The sequence below is a fragment of the Capra hircus genome, chromosome 29, assembly GCF_001704415.2.
Source record: "Capra hircus breed San Clemente chromosome 29, ASM170441v1, whole genome shotgun sequence".
NCBI classification, from domain to species: Eukaryota; Metazoa; Chordata; class Mammalia; order Artiodactyla; family Bovidae; genus Capra; species Capra hircus.
The window spans coordinates 43,391,949-43,408,999 of NC_030836.1; the positions used below are offsets into that span (position 1 = coordinate 43,391,949).

Here is a 17,051-nt window from a genome sequence, read left to right on the forward strand (position 1 = left end):
CACACATGCACACACACACACAACGGGAAGCTTGTCCGCCGAGTTCACATGGACAACCACAAAAAGGCAGTTGGGTGTCACACTCTCCCAGCCGGAGCCGACCTGGGCACCTCTATGCGTACACACACACCGGCAGAGGACGGCTGGGGTTGGGGGGCCGCAGGGAGGGGCGCCGACCAGGCTGCAGGATGGAGGCAGCTCGGGAGGCTGCGCAGGGAGCGAGCTGCTCTTCACAGCACAATCGCCCGTCTGTTGTTATAGCAACTCAGCCCCCAAATCGTGAAACGGATATTACAGCCTCGAGAGGGGGAAGGGCAGGAGGGGGCTGAGGACAGAAGGAGGGGCAGTGTGGGGTGGGGGGGAGTACCCAACAGGTGGCCGAGCTGCAGCTGAGAACAGGGTGGGAGGAGGAGGTACCCCAGGTGAGGAACAGGCCAGGGGTGTGGGGTCTCAAAGGCAAAGATGGGCTTGGGATCAAGGAACTTTGAGGGAGGGGACTGAGGCCACTGGCAGGTCCTCGGATATTGCCTGTGGTAGCTAGGTGCCTCCACCCCCAGGACACCCTGCAGTTGCTGTAGGACAAGCCTCAGCTCGGGGTGGGGGGGGGGGGCGGGGGAGATAGCCCCCATTCTCAGATGGCTGTCTAGAGTCTCCTGATCCCAGGGGCAGCCTGACCCAGCTTCAGGACCGTTGGGAGACCCCCCAGCCCCGCCTTCTCACCCAGACCAGCCTTCAAAGTGGCCTCAGGCAGCGGTGACCCCCCCAGACCTCCATCACGCTGCAGACTTGGGAGGGAAGAGCTGGGTTAGGAGAGGCAGCCAGAGGCTGAGAGCAGGATCAATATGCATGGGAAGTCACTGTCCTTCCGGCTGGCAGCACCAGGCCAGGAGGGTGCAAGCCCAAGGAGTGCAGCCCCAGCTGCCCCTTCCCTCACAGCCCGCACTCGGGGCGGCCTTGTCCCTCTCATGATTCTCTGTAGTGAGCTCCCCATTGCTGGAAGTATTCAAGCAATGCCACCTGTTTCAGCTTCAGACTGAAGGCTGTGGTTCTACATGACCACCAGGCTCAGCAATTCTACTTTCAAGTCTTAGCCCCCCAAGATTCTGGACTCGAGATTCTAGACCCTCCCCAAACTCCCTGCTCTGAGGCTTCCTGGTCCTAAGGGTCTATCCCCCAGAATTCTAGTCTCCCCAAGATTCCAGCACATGAGATTCCCGATCTCCCAAGATTCTCTGACTACAGCGTTTTAGACTCTAGCGTTCTAGTCCCTGTGATTTACAGACCCCTACCCCCCACGAGGATTCTAGGCGCTGATGGTCCAGGTTAATTACACGGGCCTTTTTATTCCATCTGGAAAGTACAAATATTCACAAGAGTCTGTACAATCTTAGGGACACCAGTCCTGGCCCTGCCCTCAGCCACATGCTACCCTCATGCCCCTCCCCCCAGCCCCAGCCTGCTGCCTCAGCACCCCAGGCCCCCTGCTCTGGTCCAAGTCTTTTCTCCAAGGCAGGCATGAGTGCTTCATCCAGTCACAGCTGGGAAGAGAAAAGCAGAGGTTGTAAGGAAGAGCCTCCTCGCGCCCCAAAAATGTTTGAGTCTGCCTAGCCTGGGTCATTTGGTCAGAGCACCCACCCCCTCTTCCCCCGCACATTGCCCCAGCCCTGAGTGGGGAGGCTCTGGGCAGGCTACAGGGGGGCTTACCATCAATTACAAGTGGATGTCAAACACGCCGTCCTCCACCGTCTGAACCTCCTCCTCTCGGATCTCTGCAGGGAGGGGGGTTACAGGACCAACTCCTGGGCCGCTGTGCCCTGAGCAGCCCTTCCCCCCTCATCGAAGGCACCCTGCCCCATCCCAGAAGCAGAACCATCCACTGGAAATCAATTCACTGAATGACTAAACAACCCCAATTTTTGAGGCTCTTTTTCTAAGTTTTCAGTTTGCCACAGCTTTTTCGCAGCCACAGATTTATCGGTGCAGGTTGCTTAACATCAATTTTGTGTGTGTCTCACATTTTAGACCCCAGCACTGCTGGAAGGCTTGAAGCAAATGGTTTTATCTTTTCTATTTTGGGGAACTTATGCCGTGTGCCTGCGTCTATTTTTGAAGACTCATGCCAATTTTAACGGTTGTGGTCAACTACCTTACACCCCAGTTTAACATGGTTTGTTCAGAGTGTTCTCAGCAAAATACTCATTTGAGGAACTGTCATTCAGAAAACTGACCTATAACCACCAATGACTTCAAGAGAGCTGCTGGGAGATTTGGGGGCAATGGACTTTTCTCAGAATAGCCTCCAAAATAGCCAAAAAGGGAAATACAGGCAAATGGCTTAAAACATTCCTTCTCCAAGCCCATTGTCAATCCCCCTAACAAAATAAGAGTGCAAATGGAATCTTGAAGTCTCTTCCCCTTTACTCTGTTTTTATTTAAGCGTCTCTGCCCTCATCAGCCTCAAAGTATTGAGGGCTCCCTGGTTACCTCCTGGCACCCTTATCTGTCCAGCCCTCCTCTATCACCTCCCTCAAATAAGACAATTACAAACTCTGGAATGGTTTCCACCCTGGAAAAGTTTCCATACTTTGCCACCATGGGCCTGCCTCCCTCTCTCCCTCCCTCCACCGGCCAGTACAGAAAGGGACCCCTCTTACCTGGAGGCCGGGAGCCTCGTCTGCCAGGGCGGGGCAGGGAGAAGCTGAAGGCGCGATGGTGGGTGTGTGTGGGTGAGGGAGAGGGTGCAGACCCCTCCAGACTCATACTTTGGGCCCGGCGCCGGCACTCAACTGACAGACGATCCTTGCACTGCTTGTGGCAGTTCACACCACAGGCTGGGGAGGCAGACGGGCAGCCCAGCCAGATCCACTGGTCAGACCACCCCTCATCCCATTCCGCAGGCCTGCACTTCTCCCGGGGTCCCTTTGCTCCTAAGCAGCTGCCCCACCAAAACAAGAGCTTTCTTCATCCTCCTTGCCAGTCTGTGCCCTCTCCAAAACTCCCGATTTCTGGGCAGCTGCCTCACCAAAATAAAAACCCTGGGGTTTTTTTTGTTTTCTTTTTTTTGGCCACGCTGCAAAGGACGTGAGATCCTACTTCCCTGATCAGAGATGGAACCTGTGTCCCCTGCAGTGGAAGCAGAATCTTAACCCCTGGACCACCAGGGAAGTCCCAATCAAACCAAGTTGAAGGCTACCCCTTTCACATCAATCAGCATGCCTCTCTGGCTCTAAGGTACTTTACTCCTTGACAATCGCCCCACCAAAATAAGACTCTCCATCCAGATAGTAACTCTTTCCCCTAAAGCAGCCCAGCAGCCCTGCAACTCCATCTCACCTCGGCATTTGAGACCCTGCTTGTAGATGCCCAGGATCTGAAATAGAGGAGGGGGATGTCGTAGGGGGGAGCAGTTTAGAGGGCATGACTCTTCTTCCTTTCTATGGACAGGAACTGGAATTGACCCGTTCTGGACCCTTAGGCCCCTCAGGGTTTGGTTCAGACCAGCAAGAGGTGAAGCAGGTGGAATTAAGGTTCGCCTGGACTGAGAAGGCTCCGGCAGGGGGGCGGGGCCAGAAGGGAGGGCGGGGCGGGGATGGGACCCGGCCGGTGCTGTTGCCGGGTGGCTTGGGCGGGGGCTCACCAGGGCCTTGCAGTGGCGGCAGGCGACCGGGCGCAAGGAGTTGCTCTCGTGGAAGTTGTGTACGAAGCCCATGCGGCCGCCCAGCATAGAGCTGGAGCGCAGGAAGTAGGAGACCATCTCCTCCTTGCTGATGCAGCCGTCCCTGTCCGGGGAAGTCGAGGGCCTCAGCTCCGGGGCGGAGGGGAGGTGCTCAGTGGGACGACCCACCACCAGCTTAACCCAGCCTACTGGGAAAAGCCTTACCAAATTAAAGGTCATCGTGGGACTCCTGACGTTTTACCTTCCGTGCGGGAAAGAGAAAGAGAGCCAGACTTGAAGTCCGGCGGATGTAGCGGCAGCTTCTAACTAGTTGTGTGGTCTTGGGCTAGTCACTTGCCCTGGGTTTCCTCCCTGGAAAAATGGGGGTCATAATTCCTGCCTACCCACTTCACAGAGCTGGTGTGTAAACTAAAATTGCTCTGCACTTTCCCGTGGGCTTATCAGCTTCTGTTTCCCAAAGTGAGCCCTATGGAACACCGGTTGGGATTCCTGAGAGTCAGGAGTTCTCTGATGAGTTTGGGGAGCAGGTAAGATTGGAAAAAGCTGCACCTGTCTCACTCCTGCGGAATCCTCCAGACAGGTAATCTGGGGCTTCCCACAGAGCCCTCTTTTCATCTATTCAGGTATTTTAGGGAAAGAGTGAGCACTGTGTTCTGGAGATAGAACTCAGTTCTAATTTGGGCTCTATTTATCTGTGTGACTTCTTCCCTGTGCCTCGATTTCCTCTTCAATAAATGGGGACGATGATAGTTCCTGCATCTCAGAGGGGTTTGGGTAAGAGTTGAATGAGATAGGCACACGAAGCATTGACAACAGTGTCTGTAAAGGCTAATAGGTGCCAGGCCACTGGGAGCTATTTCCGTCAGAGGTGACCTTTATCAGAACCTCCTGCCTATTAGTATTTGGGTGGTCCAGGTGGTCCTTCAAATCAGTGGCACATTGGGACAACTGACCATCTCAAAAACATAAACTTAGGCTCCTATCTCATACTGTGCATGAAGACTAAATTCCCGCTAAACTGAAGACAATGTAAAAAAATAAAATTCTCAAAGTATCTGAACAGGTCTAAGAGAAGTATTTTGTCCTCTGGAGGGGATAATAGCCCTTCTACACGTAACACAAATCCGAGAAGCCATAAAGGAAAAGACTGACATATTGAGCACACATTTTTTAAAAATTTTATATGGAAAAGGACAACATGAACGACAGACTGCGAAAAAATATTTTGCAAACATATTCAACACCAAGGGTTAATATCCATTAACAGAGAAATCAATGAGAAAGACTCACAAACCCAGTGGAATAATGGACAAAGACCATGAACAGGCAATTAACAGAAGAAATAGAAGTGGCCAGTAAACATAGGAAGGTATCCTACCCCCACTAATATTAAAGAAATGCAAATATAACCAAGACACCGTTTGCCAATTAGACTGGCAAAATTATAAAGCTTATTATAGCATCCACTGTTGGCAAGGAAGTTGAGAAATGGGCTCTTGTTCACTGCTGATGGGGGTGCAAGCTGGCACAACCTTGCCTGAGGTCACTTTGGCAGTCTCTCTCCTAATTTAGAATGTGCATATCTTTTGATCCAATTATCCCACTTCTAGGAATTTCTCCTACAGAAATAGTGGCCCGAGTGCATCAGTACAATGTTCACAGCAGCATAGCGGATATTAATAGCGAAAAACTGGGAACAGTCTACATGTCCATCAGCAGGAGAATGGGGAGGCAGATGATGGCCCCGCCACCCAGTGTAACACTCTGCAGCTGTTCTAAAGAATGAGGTAGTTCTGCCTGAATCGGCCTGGAAAGATGTCCATGATGAGGGTTTAAGTGGAAAACAAAAGTAAAAAAGAAAAAACACAAAGCGTGCGATTCTGTCAAGACAGTGATTTTAAAACGAAAACAAACAAACAAAAAAATCCCTGAGAATGCTACTGCCACAAAAACCTAGATGCTAGTTTAACTATATCCAAAACTGTTTTAAATGCACAGGTGAGTTTGCAAGAAATGGAAACTCCCAAGTTCCAGAAACAGCGATCTTCCAATTGAGGCAGTGAGTTGGGCCCTGATGGTACAGCTGCCCCAGGAGCCAGGTGCTGGGTTTGGATACCTGCCTGGGATCTGCAGGAGGAGGAGTTAGGGCTGAGATGCCTGCGTGAAGCTGGGGCCTTGAACATCTCCAAGGGCTGTGCTGTGCTTAGTTGCTCAGTCATGTCTGACTCTTTGTGACCCCATGGACTGTAGCCCACCAGGCTCCTCTATCCATGGGGCTTCTCCAGGCAAGAATACTGGAGTAGGTTGCCATGCCCTCCTCCAGGGGAATCTTCCCAACCCAGGGATAGAACCCAGGTCTCCTGCATTGCAAGCAGATTCTGAGTCACCAGGGAAGCCCCTGCAAGGGCTGCACCCACCCTAAAAAGTGTGGCCTGCAAAAAAAAATCCACCCCACCCAGGGAGGTGGTAGGGAACTGTTTTCAACTGAGAAAACTGTCTTTAACTATTGTTCTCAACTCTGGGAAGAGAAACGAAGTAACTATAATGCATGCTACTGGTAGAAACAGACTTATACTATAATCCCTCTTGCCTGTGAAACAGACACAAACAAATTCTCTTATCAATTTGCACCATGCATGGAAAACATTGGGAAGGTACAGGCATTGCCACACCAGTAATGTTGCTAACATAGTTACTACTGACAACCTCTTAAGTGGGAAAGGAGGAAGGGAATTTTCGCTTCTTACCTTACACATTTCATTCACTATAAATCTATTTTACTACCTGGATTTTTTTTTTAACCATGGATTTTTATAATACGAAAAAAGGCACAGCTTTTTGAAATCTGGATAACATTAAAAAGTCAATTTGGGATGCACTATAAATTTTGATTGGAATTTTGTTTGCTCGGCAAAACAGGGGTGCGAACACGGTTTCAGGGGGACACGTATAACCTACTTCAGAGAACCAGCTGTTTGTCCAAATTGTTGGCATGTGAATTGGTGATAAGCAAGTGGGTGCTGCAAGTTACAGGCCTTTCTTATCTATTCATTAAGACATGCTACCCAGGAGTTCAGCTTGCCCACACTTTTTCTCGGCTGTGAGCCCCACAAATAAAGTGGCATTTATGTAGCAAGAGTCCCCAGGAGGCCACAGTCTTTGCAAGATTCAGGTGGAGATGCCCCCTACCCTCCGGCTCATCGGTCTGAATAAGCGAAGCAACCCTGAGCCTCTGCAGCTGGCAGCCTCCCAGAAAAAAAGAGCCCCTCCCCACATGGGTGGCTTCCCCTGCCAATATCATCTGGTTCAATGGCCTCATCCTTCTCAGGAGGAAGCTAAAACCCAAGGGGAAATGAACCTGCCTTCCCTCTGCCCCTGCCCCCAGGCCTCTCACTGGTTCTGGTCGAGGTCCCCAAAGGCGCTGAGATAAGGAAAATTCCCACGGATGATCTGGAACTCCTCCTGTGAGATGTGGCCGTCCCCATCGACGTCAAAGTTCCGGAACACAGACTGAAGTACACAGAGGGACATGTGGGGGGGCAGGAGGGTTAAAGGGGCCCTGGCCCCATCCTGCTCACACTCCCAGTCCGAGTTAGGAAGCCTGGGCATCTAAGAGGTGGGCAGCTCTCTCTTCCCCACTACCTCCCTTCTCCATACCCCCATCCCAAGCCCACCCATCAGCTGCACCCCGTGCCTTCTGTTAACTGAGCATTGGCCCCTGAGCCCGGCACTGGTGGTGGCTCCGAGGGCAGTGCCCTGGTCAAAGCAGCCTTGACTGACCACTACGGACCTGTCCCCCCTGTCCCACAGGCTCCAGAGCTGGTGGTGCTGGAGTCTCACCTCCACCATCTTCTCAATGTGCTCCACCATGATCGCCTGATCCAGCTTGGGTTTGGCAGCCGAGGTCCACTCCTCTAGCACCGGGGGCCGGGGAGGCGGCGTGCAGGTGGTTGGGCTGGTTGGCTGTGGAAATGGTCAAAGCTGAGCGAGGGCCAGAGGTGAGGGAGCCCAGGGCCCAGTGGAGGAGGGAGGGGGCAAGCTCTGGGCACAAGGAAGTCTGCCCAACAAGCAGGATGGGTGAGGGGGCCTCTAAGCCTGGGAGGGCCGAAGGGAGGGAGGAAGAGGATGGGCTAAGTGGGTATGCAGTGGCTCTCGCCCTCACCGAGGACTTGGAGCGCGGTTCCCGCTGCAGGGACAGCTGATAGAGCTCATCCTCTGTCTGATATTGATCCAAAGACACCTGGGGGAAAAAAAAAGACTAATTCAAAGACACCTGGGACACACCAGTCTGATCACACCCACTGGCCTGTGCTGCTCCCAGGAGCCCAACGCCCAGAACCCAGACCTCCAGGTCTACCTGAGGGTCACAGCCCAGCCCCGAGCCTGGCCCAGAAGCAAGACTGAGGACCAAGGCCAGCTTAGAACACACCCCAGCAACCACACGCCAGCCCAGCACACAGCCCAGAACCCAGAGCTTGGCCCCAGACCTTGAAGACAACGCGCTGCTAAGATCTCAGCCAGGAATTCAGGTCACAGCCCAGCTGAGAGCTCTGAAATCCCCCCTCCCAACACAGCACCCAACCCAGCAACCAGATTCCAGCTTAGATTTCAATTCCCCAGTCCAGCCCAGAGCCCAGAAACAGGTTCAGACTTCACACCAAACTGTCAAACCTGAGCTCCGGCCCAGTGATTAGAACCTAGGCCAGATGTGGACTAGAAACCAACTCCTACCCCAGAGCTCAAGTCCAAGACCAAGCCTAGAACTTCAGAGCTCAGGGCCTTGTTTAAGAGCCAGCCCTGGGGAATTCCCTGGTGGTCCAGTGGTTAAGACTCCACATTTTCTCTGCTGAGAGTGCGGGTTCAATCCCTGGGCAGGGAACTAAGATCCCACAAGATGTGTGGGCAGCCGAAAAGTAAAAGCAAAATAAAAGCCATCCCTCTGCCCGGAACCCAGAGTTTAATCCCAAACGTTGACCGTAACCCACTGCTAGGAACTCAACCCAGAGCTCAGGCCCAGCCTCAAGCCCTCACGCCAGCCTCAGGGGTCCACAACCCCAACCAGAGCTTGGAACTCCCCTCCAAGGTCACCCCAACCAGTGGGACCAGGCTGGCTCTCAGCTCTGCGACCAGAAGTGAGAACCCAAGGCCAAGCCCGCGGGACCAGGGGCCCGGCCCCTCACCGTCAGCAGGCTCAGCAGGTCAGGGTTGGCCTGCACCGGGGGCCGGAGGCTGGTCACCATGGCCAGCTCCTCCAGGATACTGAAGAGCTGCTTCATCTTGGCCCCGTTGAGTCGGGTCCGGGCGGGGTCCAGCCAATCCGGCAGCGCCAGCTGCAGGGCCACCAGGTCCTTGAGGTGAACACCCAGGATGGGGAAGCGGAAACCCACGCAGGCTGCCAGCCGGCGCCGGTAGTTGCCATAGTTGCCAGTGGCCGTCACTAGTTCCGTCAGACCTTCCCAGAGCTGGGGGGCAAAGGGCAGAGAGTCACATACACACACACACACCGCATCCACATAGCATGTCACAGGCTCAACTCTCCTTTCCCTGCCCAGCCCTGGAGACGTGGGAGAGCCTGAGCAGTCAGAGTCAGGGATGGATGAAAGGCCAAAAGCCTCCCTCCTGTCCCCCAAGGCTGACTCCCTCAGCCCCTGGCAATCAGAGTTCATAGGTCATGAGTCCAAAGGGGCACCCACTACCAAATAACACACCTCTCCAGCAGTCCTGGGCACAGACTATCAACATTTAATAGAGGAAACTGAGGCTCACGGAGGCAGAGTAGCGCAGAACAAAGATTTCCAAGAATGTACTTAGCGGAGTCATTCCTAACAGCCGGAACTGGAAAGACCTCAAGTGTTCAACAGTCGAGGAGATACACAAATCGAGTGGACAAAAATATTATACGGCAATGGAGACGAATGAACAACTGCTGCGCAAAGCAGAACGTATGAAAGAAGGAGGAAATAACATAGACAACACGATTTCATTTATAAGAAGCTCAAAAACAGACAACAAAACACCCACATGGTTTTGAGAAGCATACACAGGTGGTAAAGCCTTCAAGAAAAGGAAAGTTGGGGATTCCCCAGCGGCCCAGTGGTTATGACTTTGCCCTTCCACTGCAGGGAGCACGGGGTGGGGAACTAAGATCCCACAGGCTCTGCTGTGTCGCCAAAATAAATGAGTAAATATTCTTTAAAAGAAAAGGAGGTCATCATCCTTAGGAAGGTCATGGTGTTGGTTACCTCTGATGAGGAGGGAGTTATGCTCTAAGGGCTGGGAGCTTCAGGGGCTGGCAATGTTCTACTTCTTGACCTATCTTCTTTCTAGTTTTTTTTAAACTGTGAAGGCTTCCCTGATAGCTTAGTTGGTAAAGAAAATGCCTACAGTGCAGGAGACCCTGGTTCAGGAAGATCCCCTAGAGAAGGGATAAGTTACCCACTTCAGTATTCTTGGTCTTCCCTTGTGGCTCAGCTTTGATCCCTGGGTCGGGAAGATCCCCTGGAGAGGGATCTGTACACTTGTTTTATAGACTTGTCTGTATGTATGGCACCAGATAGGTTTTGTTTTTTTTTTTACAATACAATAGGAACTTCCCAAGTGGTCCAGTGATTAAGACTCTGGGCTTCCACTTCAGGGGGCACAGGATCAATCCTTGGTCAGGGAAGTAAGATCCCACATGCTGCACAGCATGGCCAGTAAAATAAAGTAAGCAGGAGAAGAGAAAAGCATGAGTCTTTGAAGTTCAGCACATCTGTGAGCCTCCTCTCTCTGCCAGCTTTCATTGTGCAGCCTGGGAAAGGGCCGAACCCCCAGCCTCAGTTTCCTCATTTATCAGATGAAGAGGGAGTGACCAGTGCCCCGCTGGGCTGGGAGTTCTCACGAGGCCAGCCCTGGGAAGGCTGTGCCCCTGACCCCAGGGTCTCAGGCACCTTGACGGTCTCCGGGCTCACGTGGCTGTGGGTCTCCTTGAGGCGGGAGATGGAGCTGTGGCTCAGGCCCCCGACCACTGCCATCAGCGTGTTGAAATTCTGCAGCTGCAGGAGTTCCTGGGGGATAAATGGGGAGAAAGGAGACAGTGAGTCATTGAGTGGGCCCAGAATTTGGCCCAGCTTTTCTGGAGAAGATCTGGCAGTGGGTTAGGGGAAAGGAGGGACTCGGCCCTATAGGGGCGACTGGGGGCGTTGGGGGGCGGGGGAGGGGTGGGCACCTCTGCCACGTGGACGAAGTGTGTGATGACCACCGCCCGCTGAGGGGCTGTGGGTTTGCTGAGAACCATCAGCTGCACCCACTGCGAGACACTGTTGAAGAGGGAGATGAATCGCTCCAGGACAGGGTTGTCCACCGTGCAGCCGTGAGTCACGAAACTGTGATAGTCCTGGAACTGGGGGCGCAGGGCCTTCAGCACCCAGTGCCACCCCAACTCACCGATGGCTGCTCCTCCCCCTCCAGCTGCCCTTTGGTAGTTACCCTGTAGTCCTAGATCCCGCCCTGCGACCCTGGCACCCCCTTCCCCAGCCCACATCCGACTCCTGACTGAAAGCCCCGCACCAGGATCTTGCAGAAGGAGCGATATTCCAAGTAGGTGAGATGTGCCGCCAGCTCCAAGGGCTCCAGGTGGTCAAACAGCAGGGACATCTTGCGCTTCTTCTGTTCCACGGGGTTCCGCTGGGTCACCTGCCGCTTCCACTTGTAGGTGGGGCTGGGGGGTGGGACAGGGGCAGTGAGTCCTTTGCCAGAGATGCCCCAGCCCTCGTTGCCCCACGCTCATGCCACTCAAGTTCACTGCAAGACACTGGGCAGGACACCGATGTCTCCCGTCCTAGCAAAAAACTCCTGCCATCTTCCCCCCGCGTCATGCCCTCCACACAGATTTATGGAAGACCTAACTCTGTGCCAGGCACTGTGCCAGGCGCTGGGGTTACAGAGGTGAGCAAGACACAGTTCCTGCCCGTGAGGAACTCACATCCTACGGGGAGACAGACACAAAGGAATAGGACACAGCTGGGCGCGAGTGCAGAGGTCTTCGCGCCAGGGGTCTGCCCAAAGCGCCACCAAGAACAGAGGCGGCAACAACAAATTCGGCCCTGGAAGAGCCCACAGACACGCCACACTTGTCTTGATAACATGGAGGTGGCCAGGGAACATGAACAAAGTGCCACGGTGGGCATGGATGCAGGGGCTGTGGAAGGGTGAGGGGGCTCTGGGGGCTGCAGGAGGAGGCGCTTGGTGGGGGCGGGGCGCTACGGAAGATGCAGCGGGAATGCTAAACAGGCCTGAGACTCTGAAAGGCCTTAACCCCCAGCCGAGGCATTCTGAAGAAGACAGGGGGAGCCACAGCAAGTTTTCCAGCAAGAGCAACATGACCCTCACACCACTACATTCAACGAACCGTTTATTAAGAGCAAATGGTGCGGGATGCTAAGCGCCCCTCCCAGCCCCGCGAGCACCCCCCACCCCACGCACACGTTCTCGATGTCGATGAGGCTGCTGTGCCGGCGATTCCCTTCTTGGTCTAGAAGAGCCTTCAGCTCCTTGATCTGCTCAGCAAGCTCAGGATTCAAGTCAAACTCCGCTGGGAATGCTGAGATCCAGTACCTGGTGGAGGTTCAGAGTCACCTGGGGCAGCCCTTCCCGCACCTCCCCTAGGATGGCCGTTCCCCCAAAGAGGGGGAGAGGGCCTCAGACTGTGATCCCCCTCACCCAGCTCTTTCCTTCCCCACCCTCATTGGGCAGATCAGAAAATGGGGACCGGACAGAGTCTGGAAGGGGCAAGCCTGCGGCAGCACACCCACCATGGACAGAGCCCGGTTCAAACCCACATGACCAGCTCCCAGAACATGCTATTTCTACTCCTTCAGGCCAGTCAGAATCCTAAGGGAGGGGAGCAGAGGAGGGGCCAGAGCCCCAAGAGGAAGACTCACCTGACCAAGTGGCATGTTTTCACCTGCAGCGAGCTGGAGTTGTCCTTCCGGGATTGTTGGTAGGTGAAGGAGAGTTAAGGAAAACAAGGATGGAGGCTTACTCTAGAAAAGGAGGCAGGGGATGGGACCTGAGCCCCACAGGGAGGCGGAGGGCGGGGCCTGGTTCCAGCAGAAATCTGGGGGATGGTGTCTGGCGTGGGGCAGGGCCTAAGCTCTGGAAAGGGGCCCAAGGCAGAGGTGAGCTGTGAGCCTTGGGAGGGCAGCTGGGTAGAATGGGGGTCAGGCTGGGAGCAGGACCTGCGTTCTGGAAGAGAAGCAAGAGGCGGGACCTGGGCTGGGAGTAGGGGCCGGTCTTAGGCTGTGGGGAAGAGACAGCACGGCTAAGGTTAGGGAGAGGGGGCGGGGCCTTAGTTCTAAGGGGAGGGAAGGGGCGGGGCTTTGGGCCCAGCAGAAGCCTGGGCCCAACCTGAATCCTATGACCTGGAGGCAGCCCACGTCTAGCAGCAAGGCCCATCCTCTGCCCGGGCTGGGCAGCGGGGCTCGCTTACAGACTCGGACTGCAGGGCCCTTGGAGAAGTCGGCGAAGGATATATGTGGAGCAGTTTGGCCGCCAGCTGAGAGGAAGGGATGTACCAGGGGTGCATCATAAGGAACATGCGCACCAGCTGCGGGTCCCGCACCTTCCCGGAGTCATCTAACTCCGAGGGGCCAAAGAGAAGCGGGTTGACACTTCGTCTCGAGGCTGTGGTCCCTACAGGTCCCTACCCTGCAGCCTGCTGGATGTGGCTCCCGGCCACCTCCTGATTTCCCAGGGCTCCGAAACCAGGAGGCGGATTATAAAGAAAAAGTGGAGTGGAAGGGGGGATAAAAGCAGGTTCCGAGGAACCGGGGGATAGGAGCAGTCTGAGCCGGGCCTGAGTCCGGAGGGGAACCAGCTGGGGCGGAAGGAGCCTGGGTTCCTCGGGGTCAAGAATCCAGAGGTCATTTCCTGAGTGCTTAGGGAAGGGGCACCCCTTCACCACCCCACCACATCAGCCGGAAACAGCTCCCAGGCCGAGATAGCGAGTTCCTCCGGATCCCCCGGGGAGACAGATAATTCTCCTTAAGTGTTAGAGTCCGGGGACCCCGCCATCCCTCCCTTCAAAGCCGGCATACTAGGGAAGGGAAACATTTTCTCTTTCTGCAGCATGTGGACCTCTCCGCCCTGCGATGAAGGGGAGATTTTCGCTAAAGAGACTGCAGGATGCAGGCTGGGTGGGTCCATGGCCGAGATCTGCCCAGGGAGGCAGGGGTCCTGGCTCAGGCTGGGTGTGCCCTCCCGTGCCACTCACCAAAGGCTTCGATGCAACCACGGAGCAGCTCCTCCACCGTGCAGCCCTTGTCCAGGTCCAGGGTGCCCGCCATGGCCGCCGGCGCGGGTAGGCTCTGCCGATCTGCGCTCCGGGAGCCTCCCACGGGGCTCGGACCGGACCCCTGTCCCGAGAGAGGCAGAGCCGGAGTCGGCGGAGGCACGGGCCGGCAGAGCGGCCCCGAGGGTAGAAACGGGGCGGGGCGGGCACGCCCCCTGCTGGGCAGGGGCGGAGTCGTTCCCCCGCGGCCACGCCCCGGGGTTAAACGGTCTGGCCCGGGATGGTGCAACCCACCAGTTGGGAAATGAACTGGCCAAGAAGCTTCCGGCCCACCCTGAGAGCCGCGGGAGGGCCGAGGGACTCCCAGGGGATGGTCGGTGTCCCAGTCGCCCTCTCTGTAGGCCCTCTCTTCTCCTCACGTCCTCTCCCCAGAGGCACCTGCAGCACCCCGCAGCTCAGTTCTGCGCCCCCTCCCGCTTCCCTCCCTCCACAGCCTCCCTTCCCCCGCAGGGTTATTTTGGGAACCCAGAGCCTGAGGGGACCTCAGAGGAATTTCTCCCTGGGATGAGAAGGGGGGAGGAACCCAGGCGTCCTGCCCGCGTCGCCCCCTCCCGGGCTCCCGGGAAGAGGAGGCGGGGCTGCGGCAGCCCCCAGGGGCCTGCCCTCGGGGAGGCGGGCTGGGCTGGAGAGGAACATTCCTGGGAGCGAGGGGTGGGGGTGGGGGAAGAGGGGCGGAGGGGGGAGCCCCTGCGGCCAGGAGGCGTCAGCGGGAAGCCTGGGCCTGGGAACCGCGCGCTCCCGAGCCACCTCCTCCGTGAAGGCCCCAAGGGTCCTGGCTCAGCCGTTCCGCAGGCCCTCTTCATCCCTAGCCTCTGACGCAGGCCCCCCGTACTGCACAGTCGAACTGGGGGCACACACAGGCCACAGGCCGTCCACACTCGGGCAGAGTGGGGTGCCCAGAAGGGGGCGCTAGCGCCATGGAGGGTGGAGTGCCCCTGTTGGACTCTACCAGCAACTCCAGTCACGGGCGGGGATTTACGCACCCAGGCGCAGACACACTCACTCCACACCCCAGGCCAGGGACCCACATCGGGGTGCAAGAATATGCCTGAGGTTCCCCCAAACAGCCGGGCCTCAGGCAATCACTTCCCATCCTCTCTCTCACTCACCCAGTGGCACCCCACACCCCCGCACACCTGAACGAAGGAACCCGCGGGCACACATACCCGTAGTCCGCTACCCCAGAAAGCAAACCCGTTGAAGGGGCTGGCTTCCGGCCTTGCTGCTCACTAGACCAGACCAGCCTGGAGTTCCGAGGCCACTGACATCCGCACACTTGTGCGCACACGCAAGACAGTGCACCTACACGCATGTACACTCCCACACATGCACACGCCCGGTGGGTGCGCACACACACCCACTCCAACCCCCGCCCCCTTCATCTGCGATCCAGGGCCGGCCCTGCGGCCCCAACGACCTGAGAGCCCTCGCCCCGGGACACTGGCAAAGCCTTGCCCCACACAAGGCCCCCGCCCATACAATACTCCCCCGAGCAGGGGGTGAGGAGCGGGGGGGCTTCTCTATGGAGTTCTCCGGTAGACTTTTCCTAGGAGCCACCCAGAGGCATCCCGCCGTTTCGGCCGCTTCCTCCCTATGTGACCTTGAGAGTTACTCGGCCTCTCGGAGCCTCGGTTTTCTCATCTGTCAAATGGGGGGTTCGCCGAGAACGGTCCCGCTGAGACGTGGCTAGGAAGACCCGGGTGCGCCGCGGACGCCGCCCCCTCCCGCGGTTGTCAAGGGGGCTTTGGATCTCTCGGTTAGGTCCCTCCCACCCCCGACCCGGGCTACAGACTCCCCACCGACCAACACACCCGCCGCCCCCAGCCCTTCTGCGCCGCCCTCGGGGGCCCTTAGGGGCCGGGCCTCCTCTGCCCAGCGCCCCGCCCGCGCCCGCTCACTCACACTTGGGACCCCGCGGCAAGGAGCCCGCACCCGGCCCGGCAGGCGCCACCTCCGTGCGCTCCCGCCCGCCGACCTCGCTGCGGCTGCGGCTCCCGCCCGCTCTCCGCGCCGCGGCCGGGCTCCCCAACGCCCCGCCCCCGCGCCGCGGCCGCCCCCTCCCCTCTCCTCCCCGCCCCAGCGCCGGGCTCCGCACCGCCGGCTGCGCCTCCCCCATCGGGGGCTCCCTCTCGCCCCGCACGCGGCGGCCCCTGCGGTAGCTTAACCCCTCCCCTGCCGCGCCGCCCGGGAGGCCAGGGCCGCGGGCGGGGTGGGGGTGGGGGGCTGCGCCACGAGCCGTGCCAAGGGTGGGAGAGCGGAGGTCAGGCCGCGCGGGACGCGGAGGGGGAAACTAAACCAAGGGTCCTCTCTCCCCACCCCAGACACCCCCTGCCCCCCGCCCTGCCTGGTGTCGGGCAGAGGAAGCCGGGAGGGGCAGGAAGCGGACTGCGGTGGGGAAGGGGCGCCCCGCCCAGACCCCGGCCCGGGTTCCTGTTTTCGAGACAAACCGTTCCCACGGGGCTCACCCGGCCCGGGGCCGGGCGTCTTCCTGCGGGCAGCGGGGGACCTGGCAGAGATGGGGGCGTGGGCGCAGCGGGTCGTTGTGATAGCCTGGGGGAGGGGCTAGGACAAGGTGGGAGCATTTAAGAGTGAGGGGTTTGTGAGGAAGAATGAAAACGCGGCGATGGGGAGAAGGGGCCTCGGGTTCTGATGATGTTGGGGGGAGCTCCCGTTCACACAGGAGGGACTGGGGCTCCGGAAGCCTGGCTCCCCATGGGGCCAGATGAAAAGGGGCGGCTGCAAGAGACGGTGGGTTCTTGCAGCTAGAAAACTGGAGCCCGGAGGCCTGGCTCCAGAGAAGCACATGGGAGGGGTAGCCGCAGGCGGTTGGGGTCCCCACAAGCCGGGCCGAAGGGAACCGGTAACCATTTCCTGCAGTTCAGGTTCAAACACACTCGCTGTGAAACCACGGGCCCCAAACAAATCTCTGAGACTTGCCCCTCCCTGCTACCGGGCTGGGGAGGCGGGACCTCCCCCACAACTCAATCTTGGTAATATGGGACCTAGAAGCAGGCCCTTCCGGGACCCCAAGTGAGGAGGGGCAAC

General features: G+C 57.3%; 1 protein-coding gene across 3 annotated transcripts; it reads right to left on the minus strand.

The window, feature by feature from the left end:
• On the minus strand, positions 1,318 to 16,018 carry RASGRP2 (RAS guanyl releasing protein 2). Of its 3 annotated transcripts, none has more exons than XM_018043345.1 (17): positions 15,173 to 15,435; positions 13,929 to 14,070; positions 13,189 to 13,295; positions 12,598 to 12,660; positions 12,140 to 12,271; positions 11,225 to 11,375; positions 10,884 to 11,057; positions 10,606 to 10,722; positions 8,857 to 9,138; positions 7,839 to 7,916; positions 7,517 to 7,639; positions 7,071 to 7,186; positions 3,638 to 3,779; positions 3,334 to 3,370; positions 2,655 to 2,831; positions 1,705 to 1,769; positions 1,318 to 1,538 (listed from the first exon to the last, which is right to left on the minus strand). In XM_018043345.1, exons 1-16 carry the CDS (start codon positions 15,316 to 15,318, stop codon positions 1,711 to 1,713), a joined length of 2,046 nt encoding a protein of 681 aa, XP_017898834.1. In that variant the 5' UTR covers positions 15,319 to 15,435; the 3' UTR covers positions 1,318 to 1,538; positions 1,705 to 1,710. The 3 variants fall into 3 exon arrangements, with proteins under 3 accessions (XP_017898834.1, XP_017898835.1, XP_017898836.1); XM_018043346.1 differs by lacking the exon at positions 15,173 to 15,435 and adding an exon at positions 15,909 to 16,018 and having other exon boundaries at positions 1,324 to 1,538; positions 13,189 to 13,291; XM_018043347.1 differs by having other exon boundaries at positions 1,324 to 1,538; positions 13,189 to 13,291; positions 15,173 to 15,272.

Coding starts and splice junctions, on each gene's coding strand:
- RASGRP2 (XM_018043345.1), bottom strand. CDS start 15,318: ATGCGTGTAGGTGCACTGTCTTGCGTGTGCGCACAAGTGTGCGGATGT. Junction 10,723..10,883: donor ACTTCGTCCACGTGGCAGAG/GTGCCCACCCCT, acceptor TTTATCCCCCAG/GAACTCCTGCAGCTGCAGAA. Junction 9,139..10,605: donor TGAGCCCGGAGACCGTCAAG/GTGCCTGAGACC, acceptor TTTGCCCCCCAG/CTCTGGGAAGGTCTGACGGA.